Below are 23,694 nucleotides of genomic sequence, written 5' to 3'. Positions count from 1 at the left end.
CCAATCAAGAAATGAAAAATAAGCCACAAAGTAAACTGGCTCACAAAACAAATACGCACAGCTGGCCAGGGGATCCTGCCCTTCCAAGTGATTTGAATTAAAGCGATCCAATGTCAAATGAAAACAAGACCAAAAATATAAAATGGGATGCAAAACTTGCTCAATCTGAGAGCCAGAGTAACTCAGGCTCTCAGATAAATTTGTCACAAAACTCTCTCAAAAACTAACACAGCACCTGACAGCCAAGAAACTCCTTCCCAGGCCATTGGCCCTGTGACACCATTCTTTCTGCTCTAATTTCTGATGCAATCAGACTGCCTGGAGCAAAGCAGAGCTCACAGAAGTGCTGGCTCTCAGAAGCAATGAATGCTTCAAAGCTAAAGGGTGAAACCTTGGCCATGTTGAAGTCAACGGGAATTTTGCCATCCTCTTCAATGAGACCAGGATTCCACCCAGGGAGTTTAGCAAGTGTCACTTTTCTGCCAGCACACTTATTAGAATAGCGTGCTGTGGCAAGCAGAGACAACGCATAGGCAGGGAGGAAGAGAGGAGAAGACTGGAACAGAGCTGAATGGAAGTACATGAGTAGTCCATCCAGGCTGAGAAAACAAGAGGGAACAGCACAAAACTGCAAAGATTCTGACAATAAACACAAGAAAAGGGACAGAAGAAAACAGAAGCAGGAAAAAAAAACACAAAAACAAACCAAGCCAACTGCAAGATTTGTAATTATCTTGGATTATTTCTGGATAGCCTCTCAAAAGGTAGTTCTCAAAACTGGGCCCAAGGGCTTACTTCAAAGTGATGTACAAAAGATAACTAAGGATAGCAAGTCTATCACCAGCAAGAATAAATTCATCAGAGGTCTCCACGTTAAAAATATTTTTTTAAAAAGGCCTTTAAGAGCCAACAATCAAAAAAGAAGATCAGAAACCACCAGTAGTATTAGGTGTAGTTCACACTGAGTAATGAAAGGGATTCTTCTTGTCACAACTGTTCCCTGGGACTTAGGTACACTGTCACTGGGGATATTAATAAAGCATGTTCTTTCTCAACACTCATCACTCACTAATGCACCAAAAATACAGGTATTAGGGTAGTAAGTTAAATGAAGAAATTCCACCTCCCAAAGCTAATGCTTTTTTCGCAGCCTCTGCAAAGTCTGCAGTGTAGTATATGCCTGAAGACACAGAGATTCAGCAAGAATATTTCCAAAGAACTGGATCGCATTTATGTGTTACTAACAGCTGATCCATCCTGGAAAGTTCAAAGTGATTTATATCTCCCTTGATAGGATTTCCTCAAAGCATTACACAAGACAGAACTGTCAGGAAGCAGATTTCTAGTTTGACAAGCACATTAACAAAGATCACATACCAAAACCCAATACCAAATACCAACCATGAAATAAATGCACCTAATATAAATTTTCACTGTTCCCAAATCAAACTATAAATAAACCCTGATGCCTAAAATACTAGTAGAAAGACTCTGCAGCTATGTTGAATGGGTGTCAGACTATAGCAAAATTCACAGATAGAAACTGGTGCTGGCAGTGGCTGTGCAAACAGCTGAACTCCCTCTTCTCTTGCCAAAAAAAAAGGGGGGCGGGGAGGGGGCAGGTGCCAGCTAAAATGTAGCAAAAGAGAAAAGAAAGTGTAAATCAGAAGAAATGGATTCATTACATGTATACAGCTTTGTATCTGACAGATGTAACAAAATGCAAATCGAATACCAGAAATACCTCAGAAGGTTTTCGATCTTCATGTCTGGAACACGAAGTCCTCTGATGTCGAGATCTGGAATGCTGGGACCAAGTGGACAAACCTAGGACACAGAAATTATCATTTGCAGACAGTGCTGCCATCAATAAAAGCCTTTGCTCTCTCCACACTCTCGAGGCAGCCAATTGACTTTAGTGGGACTATATAAGGCAAGCCAGAATCAGGCTTCTATGAGAAACCCCCAGAAGACTCTTTCAAGATGAACCATGAAATAAAAATTACTCAGTCATAAACTTGTGTGATCACTCTTCTGGTTTGGTTTTGTTTATAATTTTCTACTGATACATTCACGTATTGGCTGCACGGCACTTATCAGCCTTTCACTCAGCATTTGAAGAAAGCTGCCTCATAACATGCTTCCCTCTGAGCATCAATAAACCACTTTCTACAGATTAATAACTGAGCAGGAGGTCTGCCAATAGCCCGAGATGTACTCTTTGAAGCTCATGTATTGATGTCCTAAATAGCTATACTGGTTACCCAATTTTCACTTGAGTAAGCCTTTTCAAAATGAAACGCACTGCCATGGACACAGTAGTGACCACAAAACACGCCATTGTCTCTTCTCCCGACTAAGTCTCTCGGTGTGGTTGTACGATGTTTGTCTGCATGGTTACTGATTACATTCAAAACAAATTATACCTTTTTGGCTTGAAACCTTTTGACAAAATCTCAAATTTTGTAACAGGAGGAAAGAAAAATAGAAGGAAACTACACTCCATTGACAAGGTGGTGCTTTGAACAGCAGCGTATATTATACCTGTGCAAATGAACTAATTTTAATTCAGTAAGATTTACAGATATGGCAGGTATTTTCTACTGCCAACTAAACAGTAGTAATTAAAAGAAAAGCAAATAAACCCTTACGGGTTGGAGAGATGAAGGACTTGTAACAAGTCTATATGACAGAGAAGCTAAGACCTACATGGTGAACTCTGTAGGTTGAACACAGATTTTGCTACTCTGGGCATTAATGGTAGACAAAAGAGATCCAATGCACAGGCCTTCCTACACTGCTTATTTCTTCACTGCCTGGGCACACAGATGCTAGGAATAAAAAAATCAGGCTACAGTCCATAAAAGCAGCATCATTTCACATCATCCAGCAGAAACCTCTTGGAGATCAGAAAGTACTGTTCAAAAGATTGCACAGGATGGGATAAGTTCTCTATCAAAACCATAAATCATTTTCAAAGTAAAGCAACTCTCCAAGACTTTCATTGGAAAGATATGACTGAGTAACTAGTCATCAGAAGAATTCATTATGTTGTAGTTACAACCCAACAAACACCACTCTGTAACACAGCACTGAATAATACGTTACACAGAACATGCATAATGGTCAAAATTGAAGGAAGGTACGCAGCAAACAGCTGGAAATATTACCTTCTGAAGTAAGAATACAGAAAAGATTCTTTTAAGCAAATGTTAGTGTTTTAATGTAAAAGCTGGTGATTTGAAAGGCTTTTAAAAGTAATGGGCCCTTTTCCTAAGCCCCTCTACTTTACAACTTTGTATTTCTATGAAGGGAAAAAAAAAGAGAAAAGTGATCGAATGCCATTTACTCATGTGTGGAAAGCCAGAATCCCAAGATAATTTATCTACCATTCTATTAAAATATTCTCTTGAAAACTAAAGAAAAAACACAAGCAGCAATACAGATAAACTCTATCTGAGGATCCTATCAGCCCATACCCAAACTCAATCTAAAAAAATCAGAGGGGAATAAGTGAAATCACTCAAAACATGTCAGATACAGCTAAAATTCGTAACAGAAAAACAGATTTTTCCTGACACAAAGCAATATGTTAGTGGTTTCGCATTCAGACAGATGTGATTTCTTTAATCAACAGACTCACTAGAAAACACAGACCTCACATATATATATATATCTCCACATAGATCAGGATTCATTTTCCTGTGTTCTGATATTTTCCACTGGCAGGACATGACTATCTGACCAACTATCTGCCAGCGAGGTATTCAGCTAGTTAGACCACTGTACCAGCAAGTCAGACACTTTGAAATTCCTAATTCATTCTGGATCTGAGTGTCTTGTACACTGCTGGCCTTGGGGAATATAGCCAGAATATAGAACAAGGAATTAAGAACAAGGAGCTGCACTGGTAAAGTGATGTTTGAGTCTGAAGTTTCTGGGAAGAAGAACTGGTGATTGTGGAGGCTTTAACACAGTTGTTCCCAAGTAACGTGTGCATCTGGCAAAATTAGAGCAGTAGCAGTATCATGTATTTTTGGATCTCTACCTGTGTGTTTTAATTCAGCTCCAATGACAACTTACCATAAACTGAATACAAGTACGCATTTACGTGATTTTCTGGTGTGTGTTGTGGTTTGTGTTGTTGGGGGGTTTTCCTGTGTTGTTTTTTTGTGGGGGGTTTTCTTTGTTGTTGTTTGTTGTGGTGGTGTTTGGTTTTGTTTTTTAAATGTGGGTATTAAAAGATGGATTTCCAGGTTTCTTTCATGCCACAGAGAAGCTATTATACAAAGGTGAGGAGTAAAATAATTCCTAGCATATCTTCCATCCCCATTTCTTTATTGTGTCATCTGCAGATGCTACATGTCAAAACAGTGCCTTAAATGTGTACTTCTGATTTTAGACACAGTCCATGTACACAAAGGTTAGGGCACTGGATTGATTAACTATTTCATGCAACATGAAGAGTCAACTCTTAGCACCAAAACTACAGAATTTTCATTTTAAACTGCTTTTTTAAAGCACTAGACGAAAGCACATTATGTAAAATTTCCATGCACAAGGGACAACTCAAACACAGTCAGCCTTCCTCAGGATACATTATAATGAGTATTTTTTCCATGCCAACTTCCTACAACAAGGGAAGAAAGAGTTTCTTACATAGTTCTCTAATAGCTGTTTCCTTGCATATGAAATTGTTGTACGCATAGTGAAAACATAACGTTTTTAGTAAGTTACTGAAGAGACTATTGTATTTTTCTGAGTAGTGTAAACTGTCTATACGTAGTACTATGATAAAAGGTGGACTAATTTCTCATGGGACTGAGATTTTACTACCTACTAAGATCTGTAACTGTAGCTAACAGATGACCTTTGGCAAGGGCTTCACTCAATAGAGAAAACATTTACTCACTGAATAAACAAAACCCAACTATAAGGCATGCATTCACAGACTCAACCAGTCACCACCACCTAGCCACAGAAATGCAAGAAATTAAAGAAGCCAATCAAATGACAGTAAAATATCCAGCCCGTGACAGCATTAAATTTAACTGCTTTTGAAATCTCAAAGAAGAGTTTCAACTTTGCTTCCATTAAAGTTAACGGCAAAATCTCGCTGCCTTCAACAGTGCCAAGACCAGGTCACTGAATCACCCAAAGCTGCTTTCATAAGCAATCCGCCCACTTGGAGTATACCAATAAAAGGGCAGGAGGAAAATGAAGGATGTTATTTGCCTTTTAAGTATCATTTTCGTATCTAATCCAGAAGAGGAACTGCACTGAAAGAAAAAGTTCACAGGCAATTATAGCTATAATACTTCAGTGATTAATGATCTTTAAATCTACATATGTGAAGTAAGAACCATTCCTGGATTATACGGAAGGAACAATCTACTGTGGACAAAACAAACACAGGAATCAAACCAGCTCTTCTGTATTATAAAAGCACATTAACCTCATTAATTAATTTTAAAAAGATTCCAGACACCTTTCACCAAAATTATCCTCTCATATTAAACATCAAAAATGACTATACTGATCAACAGTTTTCTGATTATTACCCTTGCACTCAGACTGGCTTACGATCACGAAGACTAGAAAAATTACTAAAAGAACAAGGCAGAGTTAAAGCCAGCTTTGGTAAAATAACAAAAAGAAAATATAAGGGAAGTCTGAATCACTGAGATTTGGAAGACGTAAAACCTTCGTATAATAACATTATAAACCTCATAAGAGAAATGAGTTCTACAGCAGATGGAAAATCAATGAGATGTTAAGAGAGCCCATACTACCAAAAGGTATGTGAATCAGAAAAATACACAACTTCAAAGCACAGAGCTAAATAAACATATCCAAAATATGCATCACTATCATCATTAGCAACCAGAGATAAAAGGTGTCTTATTAAACAAATCTCAAACAACTAATTAAGTATAATTCACAGCAAGAGAGGCAAAGTTATAACATACTACTGGTGCTGGAGGAAGACTTCTAAGACTCAAGTAGGGAAACCTTCTGTTCCCTTAGGCTATTATATACACCTTACACCGTAAACACTGTTTTTGTAACACTCCTACAAGGTGTCCATAACATATACATACCCTGACAATAAAGAAAGCAATCAAGGAGTGTGAATTCTTTTTCCATATTTGTGAAGAACATATGCTTCCCAAAAGGAAAAACTTAATCAATTCTAACTATCTATTTATTAAATGATCTGCCAAGAATATGTTTTCATTCAAAAAAAACCCCACCAAAACAGAAACTCCTCAGGACCAATAAAACGATTCAGGTCCTCTGGGAATTCTACCCCACAACTAATATACTCCTCAGCATGAGCAGAAAAGGCTCAGCTATTAAGTATCATGCACAAGGCTGTTGTAAAGCCACCTGCAAGGCACCCAGCTGTGTCCCTGGAGAACTACCTGCTGCTGCAGCCTCTGAACACTTCAAAGCCTCAGATCACTGGGTGTCTGAAAGCACTTCTCCCTTCATAAATACACTCCCACTATACCATTACACCAGGCAGCACAACAGAGCAAAACATCCCTGACATGGATTTATGTCTGACTGTCACTTCTGCTTAACACTGGCATTTCCAGATGCCTATATTCTTCCTCAACTCACGCTGAGACCAACGAGGTGCTGCTGCCAACACTGTTGGGAAGAACTGCAGCCTGAAGAGGAAACAAAGACGCTCAAGAGTCTCCCAGTTTAGCGTTTGGCCCAGAACTCTTTGCAGCAAGGTTTCATGTCACTTAGACGTAACTCCACATGTCCAGACCCAAATTCCAGCACAAATAAAACAGAATCGGACTACTCCAATGGCAGTTTTCCATTATGTCAGGTATAGAAAGAGCTGTTTGTGCCGAAGTCTTCAGGCCTTATCACAGAGAAAGCCACAGGTATGCAAACACATCCTATGATATCATTTCACATAGCCAAATTCCCCTTCTCATGTTTCTGTCGCTGGAGGATTTGTACATCTATCTTCCTTATCTTTATATAGTAGTATATTATTACAAAATAATCTCATTCAAGATCAACATAGAAAAAGCAAAGGCCTTTTATCTCTTATCAACACTGATGCTACTCAGAATTTAGTGTCATTTGAGAACTACCCAACCGCAGCTGCTGAACAATGCATGGATCCATATGATCTCTGCAGTGCTTTGCCACAACATGGCACAATTGCTCAGTATCTGACACAAATAATGAATAGTCCTTGCAGCTCCCTGCTACAGCAGTTCAATACACGTTCCCTCCTATCATCGCTTTTCTCAGTAGCACACAGTTTTATAATCTCAAAGAAGACACATGTAAATACACATAGGCACATGTCACTCTCCTAACAGTGAGGAACTCTCTAGAGTGACACTCTCCTAACAGTGCCACTCTAGCTCCCTAGCCCAAGGCTTCCCACTGTAGCACCGTTTTACCACCACAGTAAACAAAGTTTTAGCACAAGTTTTACTACAGGTTATAAAAGTCAGTCAGAGCAACTCCCAAGCTAGCATTCAGAGGCTGGTAACATGATGTTGTCAGGCCTGACAATTCAAGTGCAGTTAGGCAGGTATACTATACTCAGTCTTGTAAAGAGAAATGTGCCTCTGTAAAAGCGACAGTGATGATCCCGTGATGTCCCTTCCTCAGACAGGATATCCTATTAGTCCAGGAAAATCTTTCAAATCACTCTTCCACACTGCTCAAAAGCCCCAGTGAGCTTAACCTTCAGGTAAGATGGTTCTGACCCTTTGTCATGACTTCAAATGCCACAATCCTTTTCCAAAAGCACAGCAGGGATCACTAAACTTGTTGCTTTGCCTGAATTCTAGCACTGTACTATGTTACCTTCTGTTGTTTAAACAGCATTACTCACATACCAGCCAGTTCAACTGAAAACTGTTCTTTCACTTCCCTTCATGCAATGCTGCACAGCATTAGGCACACTGCTAAGTAATTACCACACTTCAGACCAGCAGTGGCTGCAATTCTGTGGTAAATGACACACACACCTAAGGTTATGTACTCAGCAACCTCTGTGAAGGCACTCTGGGATCCATCTCAAACACAACAGCAGTCCACTGAGATGAAAAGCCCTTTCTAAATCTACAATGCCCATCATTCAGCCAGAGCAACGGATATTGGCAAAATATGTTTAACTTTAAAATAACATCTGTTTAGCAATGATAGAGGAGGGTCCATCTGAATTACAGAACTATACTCCATAATCTGTAAGTATTAAATCTTTCATTTCTCAGAACTGATGTGAAACCTTGTAAATCTTAGAAGTATTTTTCATTTGCAAGTATCTTCAGCACTTCTTTCAGATACTTTGCATGTAGGAGTATGGTGAACTGATAAGCCCTCCAAGAATAAATGAAGAGGCATCATGGGACCAAGTAAAATGTGAAGAAAATCATGTTCTGAATTCCTCGCTCCCTGCCCAGGGAGGTTGTGGAGTCTCCTTCTCTGGAGACATTCAAAACCTGCCTGGACGCCTTTCTGTGTAACCTCACCTAGGTGTTCCTGCTCCAGCAGGGGGACTGGACTGGATGATCTTTTGAGGTCCCTTCCAATCCCTGACATTCTGTGATTCTGTGAAAAAACAAGGACTGACATCAAGGAGGGCCTGGATTTCACCCAAGCTCCCCACAACTATCTGAGCTTCAGATCTTGTCTTAAACACAATCTGTCCATGTGTCCAAGCAATTTGTGCAAAAGGGATACCCTGAAGCTATAAATGAAGCTACTCCACTGCACGGCTTTATCTCACCAGGAAACAAAGCACATGGAATATTCAGCACAAAGTACCTTCACAGATTTACAGACCAAAGAGGCTAAAATGTCAGGTCAAATGCAGAGCATGAAAGATAAAATGGTTTCAGTATCTAACATTTAATTAGAGCGAGACCTGGAATGGTAAGGATAAGGAGTTTTTGCAATGGGGGAACACGCTGAAATACAAGGTAACAAAAATTGCATAAAAATATCAAAGCCCTAGCCAGCTGTGCGGACAACAAGGACATAATTGGGTCTCAGGTAAACATTACTAATTTACTTCATACAGGTTTGGAAGAAGATGACATGTACATCACAAGCCTTTTATGATGGGCCTGGCTAATACTAACATCTATTACAGTTGCTCTAATACATTATCTGGAAAGGGACAGAAACTAACAAGCTGCCAGCTGACAAAAAAAGGGTTACTTTGAGGTGCCAATAATCTTAAACTCTTCCCCAAGCCTCTCCCAATACCATTCCTCTGTATTTAGATAAAAGTTCAAAATCCAGAACTATGCCTACAGCCATTTTTCATTCAATTATATTTCATGGATAAAATGTTCAAAAGTGACCTATTAATTTCAGAAGACGAAATCTCTGAGAACACACACAGATACCTAGGGACTAACTGCAGAACTGCTGTGCACAACTTTCGCTGATGCCTCTTGCACAGTGCTTCAAATACGCTATTTTGGCCTCATGTCTAAATGAGGATTTAGAAGGCTGATTTTAAGGGGACACAGCTCAACAATTTTCAGTAGTTAGGCTGAAGGACATAAAATAAATACTTTGGTGGCCTGAAGCCTGCACTTGGATTTTGGGAAAGGATCAAGTCAGAGGGCAAAAAAAGCTAGTGATGAGAAAAGCAAAGGTTCTGTCTTTAAGCTGCAAGGCTTTAAAATACTACAAATAGCATATAACCACCCACACTAAAATATCTTATGTCAGTAAATACATGTATGTACTCTAGGACTGCAACCATGTTAAGGTTTCTTCAGTTCTGTATTTCACATCAAATGAAAATGGTTCTCCCTTCTTTCATCTCACAAAAGGAGAGCACCTTTTTCATCCCCGGAAGAACTACAGGTATCCTTCTATCTTCAGTGTAACACTTCTTTAGTGCTTGGGGTATGAGGTTTGGTTTTCTATCACCTTGTGACTATCGGGGAAACTGATTCAGTTTGGTAACCTAATGGAAAACAATAAATGTTCATTAATTTTTTTTAGATAAATTCCATTATCCATTCATTATTACTACCTTATAAATGTGCAGATTCCTGACTTCAATAAAATAAAATATGTGTTTCTTCATGTCAAAATATTTTGCAGGTGGCACTAGTATACACACTGGAGTCTACCCCAGACAAGCATCATCATTCAGGTTACTTCAACAACATTTATCCAGTGACACTCATGATGAATCTCAGATGCCTGATCACACAAACTACTAAGACACAGCATGAAAACTCAATTTCAGAACTGAAGAAACCCAACAGTTGGAGGCCAAATCCCCACGTTACAAGCTGAGGGAGAGCAGTGCTCTCTAAGCTGAAGGACTATCGAGTTCAGTATGATGGGAATGCAAGAGGCGCGCCAGAGGGTCAAGAGGTGCCACTGACTGAAGGGAAGCAGATGTTTGGCAACAGGATTCCAACTAAGTGTTGATTAAAATTTCAACTTTTCAATTAGAAGATGGCTGTTTGAAGTGCTCAGAATAGTCTATGTAATTGTTTTCTGCCTCTCGAATCTCTGAGAAGGAAAAATAGCTACTGAAAAGCTTCAAGGCTTCAACATAGCCCAGAAATTCACATAAATTTTTACCTTTGATTTTTTTAGGCAACAGAATTTGCTTACCCTCCGAACTCTAGCATCAAGATAGTGAATCAGACATACTACTGACAAAATAATTACGAATCTCTATACAGAAATTAACACAGTGAAAGTAATGAATAATGCTACCAAAGACAAGAAAAGATTGAATGAAGGTGAAACCTGTAAGGGGAGACCCTTGACATTCAAACACAGTTACAAGGAACTACTGGTATTTCCTATAACAGGAAAAGTGGAGGGAAAGGGCCTAAGTGTCCAACATTGTTCTCATGGAAGTGTGAATGACAAAAAGCCTTGGAGATGCTGACCCTACATTAAATGTTATCTCAGCTTCTGACTATTAACCCTTAAACTTTCTGAACATGTGCATAGTAATAAAATGAATATGCAGGAACTTGTATCTGAATTTGCCCACTAATTTCACAATAGGAAAAAACCAGAATCAAATCAAGAAAAAAAACTGTAATAAAAGAGAAGTGGTATGTATTTCAAACAATACTTGAAAATACACTTAAAATTTCACTAGCTTTTGCCACATAATTTATTCAAGAAATAGTTATTCATATTAATTAGGCTTTAAATCGGAGCCATTATAAAAGGGCAAGGTGTTGGCTATTTTTTCCCTAACTTATTTTCTTAGATCTTGACCTATGGAACAGATGAAAATACGTTTTTTTGGAAAACATAGTTCACACAGCTCTATTCCAGATAGTTATATACCAAATGGCATTACAAACAAGCATTATAAGCAGCAACAGATCAGTCAACTGTATCTATTGCAGAACTTCAATTCCAAGATTATCTGCTTCATATTTTATTTGGTAAAGCCTGTAACACTGCCACATGAAAGGATCAAAGAGTAAAGAAGAGGTAAGAGAGTTAAAATAAACACTTCTCACAATGAAACACTACTATATAAAGCTGCTAGGGAATGAGAAAAGGGTAAAGTAAAATTCTAAGGAAAGACACGAGATTTGCTGCTACTTGTCTATTTTACAAGTAAAAACATATCTTTGTTTTTGGGAAGTCCAGGTCACCTTTGATGAAATACACCAGTTTCAATGTTTATAACCCCAACTAAATATTCTAACCAAGAAAAAATAGGACAGGTTTGTCATTTTTTCCTTCCAAAATCACTATCTGTAGGAAGTTCTCCAAAACAAGCCAAATCTCACACATCTTTAATAGATTTTACTCAATCCTTATTTGGACTGACTCCTAATCAGCTTGCTAGTTCTCACCTCCTCCAATCCTTTTACCACTCCTTCATTTCAGCACTGGTTGGCCCAAGGTTGTTTTAAGGTGCAGATTTGGCCGTAACAGATAGTGGAACAGACTCTCATGCAGCACAGACACTCCTAAGAAACGCATGCAGGTGCAGCAGTCACCTGTGCAGGGCCACAGTGCAGCACAGAGCTATGTTCTCAGATTAGAGCTTTCATAAGCACCTGGAAAGCTTCCTTGATCATTTCCTATTACATTTCAGACTGAAGTCTCACAAAAGACTTCAGAATTTGAAGATGTGCACTCAGATCAAATTAAAACCAGGAAAACCTCTCTAATAACTGGCTAATATGCACTACTGTCAAGTACAATCAGCTTGCTTGTTTGAGCAAATAAAATACCTGGGCACATTTCCCAAACTGCCATCTTCCCCCCCACCCCTTCTGTTTTTATTTCTTCTTAAATGAAAACTATCAATCCCTGGAATCCAAACACTAGAGATATACAATACAGAGCTCAGTGTTAGTTATGTCAGTACAGAAACAGTTAAATAAACCTGTATCAAAATTACTGATTTACTGAATTCAAATTCTTGTAAATTATTCCTCAAGTAAGATGATCTTCAAACGAAGTAAGGAACAACTTTTATGCATCATCAATCTTTTCTGCTTAAGTTTGAAGCAATATATCTTTCCATTCCATAAGAGAGTACAGGAACACTGAAGCAAATTTAAAATCCTAATGCAAACTTCTGTTAAAGACTAAGCTGTGGACAACATTAGCAGGTGTTTCCATGCAATTTCTGGTTTTGTAGTAATAATCTATGCTGCTTGCAAAGATTTTTGAAGATGACCAACTTATTTTGCCTTGTTAACTAACACTGTATAGTCAATACAGTGGCTGGGGGCAGGGGGGGGCCCAGCTCTACCATCCACCTGTACTCAGAATGACTGAGTTCAAAATTGGATTCCTATAATACACATTTCTACCACTCCAACCAATATGCAAAATCGCTCTGTCACATAAAACACTGCATTAAAATACGTTTTCAAACTCATAATCTACTGCACTCTACAACAAAGGAGCACTTACTGCCATTGTCGTCAGAATCCTCACTGCTGCTAGGAAGCCGACGTCGTTTCATGATCTCCACGGGAAGCAGCAGGCAGCCTGCAAAGCAATGAGACAGCACTTAACCCAAGAGAATAACACACAGTCATCAAGTTGTGTTTCTGATGGCATTCAAGGATTTACAAGCACACAAAGGAAAACAAACAACTTTAAAGAGCATCTGAAATACGACGAGCGAAAGTCTCAAGGATCATTAATTAGGCAGTCATCATATGAGCAGGTGAACAAGACTGGAGAGTATCAATAACAACCCCACCAACACCTTCATCCCGAAACAAAAGCATATTTTGTTCTGAGAGGTCTTAAAATCACTGAATATCTGCAGTCAATGTGCTTAACTTTCCCTGCCCATTCTAACACTAGATTTGCTATACAATAACATTTTTACTGCTTATGTAAATATTTACTTTGGCTAATACATTTTTGGAACTGTTTTATTCCTGTTTAAAGTGCCAGATTTATTAAATCAAATACTTAAGCTGTTCACTTATGTGTGTGTGTATATATATGCACATATATATATATGTATGTATGTATGTATATATATAAACAAGCAGCAGCAGCAGCAAGCCATTTTTCCAGATTAACTAAACATGCAACACCTATGCCCTGGAAGGCACTACCTCTAAGGTAAGAGTTACTTTCTTCTGCAGGTATGTTTCTAGCTCTATGCCTAACACCATTTTCCATGAATCAGACAACAATTTGATTACATAGAAACTCCTTTGAAATGCCCAACTTCTAGCAATACTGAGTTCAACTGCGCAAGAATCACTGATGTACAGGCAAAAAGTTCCAAATCGTTTCAGCAGCTATTCGCAGGGCATTAGTATTTTCACATGTATTCTCTGTGGAACAAAACTGAACTCAGAAACATTAAAGAAGCTGTAAATAGCTAGTCAGAATTTACATGTAAAAAGCTATTAAAAAGTGTAAGTTGAAAAGCAGAAAAAATGTGACAAGACAATAGCAGAAAGGCATATCCACCATAAGTTAAGCTGACAAGGACTCTAGATGCACATCAAATCCCCTGAGTCTCTGCTTACCACATATCAATCATGATATGAACAAGGTCTGGGTGTTCAGCTAGCAGCAAAGCCCTCATACATACTTTTGGGGCATAGATCTGGAAATCAGATGTCAAAGTACTTTTCTGTTTCTAGGTAGGTGCAGAAAATCTAACCTCCTCATTTTCATGTGAGCTGGGATCTTCTAAAAACCTTTCAGCAAAACTCTTGTCATTGACCCTTCACATACAGTTAACTACAACTTTGTTCACTGAGAACATGTCTCATTGTAGTAAACTCAGTAATGCCTTCCCCTAAGATTACAACTAATTCACAAAATGAGGAAATCTAAAAAGCCTACCCAAATACTGACACTACTTCCACAAAAGCACAAAAATATCTTCTCTTCCAAAAGTTATTCAAATGAAAACAAATAAGCATTTTTGAATTTTATCATCAAGAGCAGATCACAAGCAACTGAACCTGAGACTCTATTTTATACTTCCAATGAACTTAATACACAGGGTGTTTCAAAATGACGGACCCGATTTCAAAGCAGTAAGTAATTTGGTCCATCTTTCTGAAACATCCTGTAGTTGTAAGAGCCCAAGCACTGCAAGATTTAGTCATTTTTTTAATATATTAAACATGCAAAGGGGGGGGGGGGGAGGGGGGAGTTTCCCTCCCACAGAGTGACTTTCCAGAGTGAGATTTAATACAGCTGTCTTTGAAACAGGGAACAGTCTTGAGCTGCTAATTTTGCTCAATAAAGGTAAACTGAATGCTTCACTTCACCAAGATCTTTTGTCACCATTTTATAGAGTCAAAGTTCAGACATTATGTCTGATGCCAGGGAATAAAGAATCATAAATGACAACCTCTTATAACGCTAGAAGAATTCTCTCCAGAAGAATTGCTTTGAGGCAGTACAGAACTCTGTGTATATGGCAGATAGAAATGCCGCCAATGAATAAATACACAGACCAGCCTGGACGATTAAAATCATCTGAACACACGTCTGGTATAAATGTAGTAGATCCAGAGCCGAGTTCTGATATGGTCACTTGTGAAGACAGAAAGCCAATATTCAGATCCAAAACACGCTAAGAGAGAACTGAACAATCAATTAGCTGCTACATGGCAAAAAACACAGGAATAAATACCTATTCTGTAAGGTACCTTTCCCTAGCAGTTCACATACTTTTTCTGTATTTGAAAGAAATATTAGCCATAGCAATATAAAAGCACATACTCATTTAGAACGGGAATATCTCCCATAAGGAAAGAAGATATGGAAAAAAAAAAAAAAAAACACAGAAAAGGAAAGAAAAATTAAGTTATCTCAGAAATATAACTTGCGTATTTATGGTTAAAATCCTCACTTCTTGGTTCGTTCCCACAGAGTCTGAAAAGCATTATGCACCATAGAGCAAAGTAACATAGCCTATACATAAGGACACACTCAGGAGCTTGTGATGAACAAGCGAACTTGAAATTCTGCTCCTCCACATCCTTTTGGTTCAGTGTATTTTGAGTTCATCTTCTCCTAGCCATATTTCTGCAAAGTCACAAAATAAGGAAAAGCTCAGAAGCTTCTACTTCCTACCACATATTTTAAAAAACAAAATGTATTGCTGTTTAAGGAAGAGAGGAGTGTTTACAACTCCCAATTCCAGCACTCTCCACAGCTCTTCAGGAAATAAGAAGCAGAATAAAAGCCACTTCCCTGAAGTACAGAGTATTAGACAAGGCAGTTGATTTCCTTGTCCACTCTAGTCAGGTTTCTGAAGCTGGCCACATTGAAAAGCCTGTGCTCTCATAAGTAACACCAGAAGAAATACCCAATTTGATGAAGTTCATATGAGGTCCCTTTATAGACCCATGTTGGGGAAAAAAAAGTAGTCAAAATCCAGAGATCTCATTTTCCCATCTCTGAACCTAACCCAAGTTTGCAGGGAGCTAGGTGACAGATGGAAAAGTAGTATTTGGCTTCTCAAAACAAGTCTCAAACCTCGTAAGATTAACGCCCTCCCCCGTCCCTTTTTTTTGTCATTAGAAGTAATAAAGCAGCTTTTTTCAACTTCTAAAATAATTTTGAGCTGCTCTCACCAGATGGTCATATCTACAGTTCAGAACATACATTCTAGAGGCAACACTAGAACAGCTAACAAGAGTTACAACCACACAGACTGAAATACTGCTGCTCTTCAGGGTCTCACTGTGCCTCTGTCTCAAAGACAATGGGTTTCTGGCAGGTGACGGTGATCTCAAAGTCACCTAAAAAGTACATAAAAAATAAACACAGATTATGGATAGTGATGGTTAGGTGCTGACTCAAGGTGCAGGCTTTCCCTGCTCAGCCACCAACATGCACGTTTTCCCAGCATGTTTAGAGGATACTGGGAAGTCAAGTAACTTTTTTTAACCTTCAGGGAAGGAAAAAAGAAAAAAAAAAAGAAACAACACAACAACCAAAACACAACCAGAAATGATAATAACTCATTCTTCATGGGATATCTTTCAATAAAAATAAGGAGGTATTTTTACACTGAAAAAGGCAGAATGGAAGAACTATGAATTTTTTCAGTAAAATCACTTTTCTCATGTTTTTTTCCCTTTCCTAACCTGGGATTTAAGTGCCAGCAATACCCTTTGAAATTCTCACTCTTCACAGTCATAGAAGTGTTGGTATTTTTCACTTGACTTCATTTTGACATACACTTAATATACTCAGGTTTATATATAATGCATCTGATCTGACACTGATCTCATTAAAACATATTCTGAAACTGAAGTGGATCTGTCAGTTCCAACAGGTCAGAAGTAAAGGCAGATTCATCAAGACTCACTGTACCACAGCTAGTTTAATGGTACAAATTGGCTATGATTATTATGCCTGTAAGCAAAGAAAATATATATGCAAGCACAGAAAAGGTAAAACATTTAAGCCAAGCTTTAAGATTCATACCAATAATAAGGAAAAGCTATGGAACTCAGCGTGCAACACTTGCAGGACAGGAAGAGACCACCCAGGTTACTGAGCTCAATTCCCAACAACTGCACACAACCACATAACCGCTGTTTAGTTGAGAAGTTTCCACAAAACACTCACTGCACCCACACAGGCCACAAAACAACGTCCCAGCCCTCTTTGCAAAACGAATGCTTCTCTGAAGCAAGGCACAGCCAATCAAGTAGTGCCCTTGAGCACTGTATCTTCTATCACAAACACTGCTACAGCTGGTTTTCCCAAATTCCTACACCAGCCCCAAAAGGACATTTGCCCACATAATGTCCACCTGCAGCATCAGCCCAACACCTGAGAAGCTACTAAAGAGCCCGGTAGCCCTAATGTAACAGAGGCCACCGCATGACTGAGAGAAACATTCCTTGCATTTTCAGTGACACATGTAAATTTCTAATAACCCAGCAACTCTTATACATCATTTCAGTTTAATTTCCTTGGAAGATGACTGTTTCTTCATGTTAAAACTAGCCTTTTAGAAATCAGACAGACCAACACACAGTGTGCTGATAGTTATTTCTCCTGAGGACTGCATTACATTTACCCATTTATTGGAGGGGGGAAAAAAAGTGGACTCGGGCAAATACCAGCCTTCAACGAAACACAAGATTTACTCCACTAGCAATGTTATGCCATGTCCAAGGGTGGACAAAGCATCTAAGAGCAACTTGTGCAATCACACCACTGCAATAAACTGCACAGATGGGGCAAAGGCCACCAAGCACCCAGAGATGAGCCAGGGCAGCCCTGGGGAGGATGGCACAGCTTGTCACATGCTCTGCTGCTGCTCCAGAGCCTGCAGACATTGCGCTTACAGAGACATATGAGCAGGGGCTTTTCCACCCTTTTGCATCATGCTAGCTCTGAAAGCGAAGTCTGGGGGTTACTCATTGATTAGGTACAAACTTCAAACATACAAACCTGACTCTGGACTTACATAGTATAACTGCTCAGATTGTTTTTAAACGCAAGATTACAACGCCTGAAGCATTTCTTCTGGCTACTGTGTTTTGGAGAGAGCACTAAGCCTCTTTCAATATACTTGTAAAATGCTATGCAAGTGAAATGACTAGATGATAATCCAATATAATCAATGTCAGGCCACAAAATAACATTTGGATTTACATATCCTTGTGGAGGTGAGCAACAAATATCTAACTGTACACAAATAACTTGACACAGTTAGGAACATCGACATTTCTGTCTACTTCCCAGAATTTGCTGGCAGATGCAAGGCAATGGGTTAGAATCAGCAATATGACACAGTACAGCAAATCCACTCTTTTTACCAGTATGCATTATCATGTTCCTCCACTTTTAACGCTACGAGAGATTAATTTAAAAGAACCAAGAAAACCCAAAAATGACACTGGACAGCAATGTCAGTGTCTTCCCTTTTACGTTTTTTCTTGCACACTGAAGTTCCAGGCGTTGCACAGATACAAGTGAAAAAAAAACGGAATCCTTTTTCCTAGTTTCCTCAGAGCAGAATTCCAGACATTAGCCCATAAATGGCACAGCAGTGTGCACACAAATACACCCATGAACACACCACAGCACTTTTTATGCTACTACTGTGCAGTTAAGAACCCAGTACACTTTTTCACTCAGTTTGACCCCAAGTAGAAAGATGATCAAAGAGAAAGTTGTAAAGTGTGTCAGTCTTTGTTATGCAAATAGCTAAACAGAACTAGATTTTTAAAAAATAATTATAGACGAAAAAATTCTACATCCTCGGGTCAAAGGTTTTACGTAGCGCAATTTTTACTGAAGTATTTTTAAGGGCTGTATAAACCTTTGGGTAAAAAGCATGTATAATTCCAACTCTGACAGACAATTAACTGTAACCATGTTAATGGGTGTCACTATAATAAAATGCACAGAACAGCTGCAGAGACAGAATTGGAAGAAAGTGGAACTTTGACACATGTACACCCTGAAGACAAACTGAAAAACTGGCTTTTCCTGAAAGTAACCCAGTAACTGCAATAAAACTAAGACCTAATTATCTCTAGTACACAAGAGATTGCTTCAAAACACTTACTGTACAAATGGAAGTACACTGTAACATAGTCTTAATGAAATGGATGGTAGATGAAGACACTTGGCTTCTACTACAGTACTTCTGAAATAGCCTGTTTATGACACCCCCCTGGTCTTTAACAACCAACACCTGAAATAGCAAGAAAATAATCTGGTTTTTTCCTTATATTCTCAAACAAAAAAAAAAAAAAAAAAACAACAACAAAACAACAAAACAAAAACAACAAAAAACCCACAACCAACCAAACAAACAAAAAAAACATAAAACACAGAACTGCATCTGAAATAAGTTATACTATTAAAATCCACCTAAAACTCCTCTTTATCACCTATGAAAGCTTCTACGGTGACATTTTATAGTCACAAAGATAAAGGAGTTCTCAAAATACTACAGTACTACGTAGCACAGTACACAGCACAAAAAGTTAGACCTTAAATTTGGAGAAAAAGTCTTCAAAGTCTCATTAAACAAAGAAGTATGTTCTAAGGCCAAGAGTGTTCTCCGAAAGGAATATTTCTACTGACTTTAGCACAGCTCTTCGAAATTTCACAAGGGAAAGCAAAAGCACCATTTGGACATATCAGCCCAACACTTCTCAGCAATCCACATGTTCATTTATGCACCTGTGCGAGTCAGCTCATGTTAGCTTACAATCTGGGCATTGGTAGCAAATTATTCCCAAACTGTGCTGGCGGAACCCACTGCCTAGAATCTCGAGCAATGATAAATTGCGCTCTAAGAATTAATTCAACCCACTCCGTTCATCTCTTCCGCGTAGGAAAAAGCTGTCAGCTTGGTCAGCTCCAGCTGAAAACAGCAGCGAAAAGCAGCAGTACTAACCACATGGAGAAAGCATTTGAGGAAATAAGGGAAGCTTTTTTTATTACATTCTGTGAATTGGGAATGAAACCAGAGAAGCTGGAAGGGTAATCTGCAGCTGTGAGGGGAAAAGGGGGTTTTATTATTATTATTTTAAACACATGTATTAAACATAGCTCAAAAGCAGGGAGCAAGTGGTATCTGAAGCCAGAGGGAAAATCCTGATACTAAAACGTACAACCCTTGCTGTTTCAACAATATCCCACTGAGTGTGAGAAATCTCTAGAAACAGAACCATAACAAGCATATTTCTGGCATAACTCTTATGAAGGTTTTAGGTTTGCAAGTGTGGGCAGCTTTTGACTTACTTAAAACACTGTGCCTGCTTAAAAAAGAAATTATTCCAAATGACAGCTAAATCTTTCTCTAAAAAGAAAACATGAAGCTAGCATAAAAGCATCTTCCTGCTTCAACATTAAAATGTCAACCAAAGCATGTTGCTAAATGCTGTCATAACTTCTAATACTACCTAACAGCTATCTAAGGAGAAGTAAGCTATTTTTAACGCCCTTGTGCAGCCACACAAACCACTCATTTGTATGTCACACATGGTCAGGTCTTACTGGGTGACTGACAGGTCTCAAGATCTCACAGACTTCACCCACGGGTGACCTAATAAACTTTATTAGAAAAAAGCTGTCATCGGAAGGAAAAGGGAACCAAGGAGTTAGGCAGAAGCACGCACCCCGGCACGCGTGGCTTTCTGAAATCGCCTCACAGGTGAGCGGTGCCTCCAACGAGCTTAACGAGCGACCGCCACCCGCCGAGTCAGTGACCGGCTGCCGGCTCAGCGCCGCGTTTCCCGGGGGCAGGAGACGCTGCTCGAAGAGGAAATTCAAAAGCGGCGCCTGACGCCCGGCAGCTCTGGGCCGGCCGGGTGCCGCTCGGGGCGGTTACCCTGCTGCTGCTGCTGCTCCTCACGCAGCGATCGCACCGCAGCCGCCGCTGCCCGCCGGCCGTTAACGCCCGCGCCGCGGGCGGCTCCAATCCAGCGCCAGCGGGGAGGAGACGGAGCCACCTCCCTGCCCGGCCGCCGGGCTACACCTCCCCGCGGGGTGGCACCTTCCTGAGCGGCGGCACCACCCCCAGCCCTACGGCCCCCGGCTTCCATTTGAAACGGCCCGGCTCGCCTCCCCCTCCCGCTCCTCCCCGCCGCCGGCCGCACCAATCCGCTCGGCCCCGGCTGAAAATCAAACTTGGTTCCCTCGGCTCCGCTCCCTACGCTCCGCACCCCTGTCACTGCCGAAAACGGCCAAAGCACCTTCCCCGCCCTCCCCCGCGTCTCCACGCTGCTGGGGGTGGGACAAGGACGGCGGTTTAGTGGATTGAGCAACGGCAGCAGCACGGGGGAGACTTGAGCTCATTTTCTGTGTCTGTCTCTCCTCCCACTCCCAGACAGTTCTGGAAACTGTGTATCACCTCTTGTCACAGGAAACCAACCAGCAGGCGGTGCAAACAAACAAACACCCTTTGCCTCCACCCTCCCCAAAATAATGGAAACCCCACCGCCTGCCGCTAATGAACTGGCGGGCGCCCATGGGAATGGAGAAGGAAAAAATCATCCTCTGAGCAGGCAACCACCCGAGCCCGCAGACAGGCGGGGTGGCAGCGGCCGCAGCATCAGGGCGGCTTTGTCTAATTTCAGCAAGTGGAATAATCGCTGGAGCCGCACTCTCCTCCCCGCCTCCTCCGGGACGCCGGGGACTGACCGTTACACGGAAATAACGCGGTTATCTGGAACACCGCAGCCCTGACCTGGCTTGCCAGGCCCCGGGGGACACGGGCAAAAGAGCGAAACCTCGGAGCTGCCCCGCCTCGCCCCCAAACAACTTCAGGCTCTTGCCGCCGCTACCTCGCGGTTGTTGTTGGCGTTCCAACATCGCCCGTTCCACGTTCCGCTCCCCCGTCAACAAACTCCGGCACGGCCACGCGGATTCACCGGCGCCCCGTATAGACCAACGTTCTGCCCGAGCCACCCGCGGGGCTGCGGGAGGGGTGCCCCACCTCCCCCAGCCCCAAGTTTGCACCGCGCCCGCCCCCCACGTGTGCGCCCGGCCGCGGGCCCCTCTTCGCACTTTAAACTCCCCGGCCCGGGGCGAGGGTCGGGCGCGCCGCGCTGGCCGCTGCAGGACCGCCGTGCACCTGCTCGCCGCTGCCTCGCCTGGCCGGCCAGGCGGCAGGGATGCAGCCCCGCTCCCGGCGGCTCCGGGCAGCGCCGCACGTCCCCCCGCGCACACGCTGTCAAACACGTGCATTTGGGGGCTCTCGCAACTTGTTCTCCAGCCGGAGACACCGTGCGCTCGCCACGGAGCAGGGGCGAGAGGCGAAGCACCTATGACAGCCCGCCGCTCTCCACCGCCAGCGAACATCCACCGGTGCCCCAAAGCGCACCCTCCTGCGCGCAACGAACACAAGACTGCGGCTCTACCGCTCCGAAAAGCAACTTCTGCTTAATTTCACCGATGAGCAGTTTTCATGCTTTCTAAGCATTTTTTTTTCCTACAAGCGAAAGCCAAGTGCGACTGGGTGGATGGGGGGGGGGGGGAAGTCAGTGTAACTACAAAGCTGCTGCTCCACATAAACACCTCCTCCCCCACGCACACGCTCCCCGCCCACGGTTAAAAGCGACGGGTGAGGTGGACATGTGGGTGACACGGTGACAGACACTGGCCATGGCTCCCCCGGGCACCTTCCTACACGTCAATATCTGCGAAGGACCTGCGCTCTGCCATTGCCATCTCTCTACCAAGTTGCTCCAACGCTTCCTACTTTCCGCGGAGGGTGATGCACGGCGATGCCCCCGCAGCGCAGCCTGCAGCGACGCCCGACGCCCAAGCTGCGCGGTCCTTATTTGCCGCGCCGGTGCCCGTGGCGAAACAAAAAGCCGGCGGCCGCTCCCGGCACCGGCCCGCCGCGCAGGGCGGCAGCAGAACCTCCGCTCCCTCCTCCCACCGCCCCGTCCCTCCCGCCCGCCCCAGCCCGGCACAAGTTGATTGTGGGATAGCGGAGCCGCAACTCGGCCGCCTCCCCTCGCCCCGGACCGAGCCGCACGGCTCTTGGCGCCATGTTAATGACGTACTATCTTATTTCCACTAGGCAGCGACCTTCGGCACGAAACTGCTCTCTCGCCGCCTCCGGAGCGACAAAAAAAACCCATCAAATATGGCTGTGCTGGCAGCTCCCCCGGCTGGCGCTGCGGCGGCGGCGGCGGGGCGGCGGCGGGCACGGTTACCTGCTGGCGGCGGCGGCGGGGCGGCGGCGAAGGCGGCGAGGGCGGGCGGCGCGGCCGGGCTCCCCCTGTGCGGAGGGCTCGGGGCCGCCTCATGAGTTCGGCGCGGCGCCGGGGAGCGGGCGCGGAGAGCGGCTCCCTGCACCACACACACACACACCCGCGCTCACTCTCACACACACAGAGACTCCCTCTGACTGACGTTTGTACTTGTTATGGAGGAAGGACTCCGTGAATAAAACTCGTTTCTGGGTCACTGCTGCCACAGGGGGGAGCTGCTTTAATCCCCTGCCAAAACTGGCAGGCGAGGGAAGGGGGGAAATAATCATAATGGAGCGCCAGGGTGGGGTGGCGGCGGCTGCCCCGAGGTAGCCGCCGTTAACTCTTGGCGGGCCTGGCCGGGGCCGCGCAGCAGCGCGGGGTTCCCGCCGGCAGCGCTGGGTCTCGCCGCCGTCCCCCCCTCTCCCTCCGCGGCGGCCAGGGCCGGGCGGCTCCTCGCGGAGCCACTCGCTGCCAACTGCGCCGACTTGGCCGGAGCCCG

At 42.5% G+C, this 23,694-nt stretch overlaps 1 protein-coding gene across 11 annotated transcripts in view; it reads right to left on the bottom strand.

Annotated features, from left to right (window-relative positions):
• The window catches only part of JADE1 (jade family PHD finger 1), a 46,117-nt gene extending 22,676 nt beyond the window's left edge, over nt 1–23,441 (bottom strand). For 2 of the 11 annotated variants that reach the window (XM_080343515.1, XM_080343521.1), the window contains exons 1-3: nt 23,004–23,441; nt 12,931–13,008; nt 1,745–1,827 (exon numbers count right to left, since the gene is read on the bottom strand). In XM_080343515.1, coding sequence (XP_080199641.1) covers nt 1,745–1,827; nt 12,931–12,982 — 135 coding nt within the window. In that variant the 5' untranslated portion in view covers nt 12,983–13,008; nt 23,004–23,441. Of the gene's footprint in view, nt 1–1,744; nt 1,828–12,930; nt 13,009–14,015; nt 14,088–19,045; nt 19,417–21,633; nt 21,662–22,642; nt 22,983–23,003 lie in introns of those variants that run through there. The other 9 variants (XM_080343512.1, XM_080343520.1, XM_080343518.1 and 6 more) reach the window with 6 other exon arrangements.
• Between the last annotated feature and the right edge of the window lie 253 nt (nt 23,442–23,694).

Source organism: Nesoenas mayeri (genome assembly GCF_963082525.1).
Source record: "Nesoenas mayeri genome assembly, chromosome: 4".
NCBI lineage: Eukaryota > Metazoa > Chordata > Aves > Columbiformes > Columbidae > Nesoenas > Nesoenas mayeri.
The sequence above is the reverse complement of the archived record's forward strand: the minus strand, read 5'-3'. Positions and strand labels throughout refer to the sequence as shown.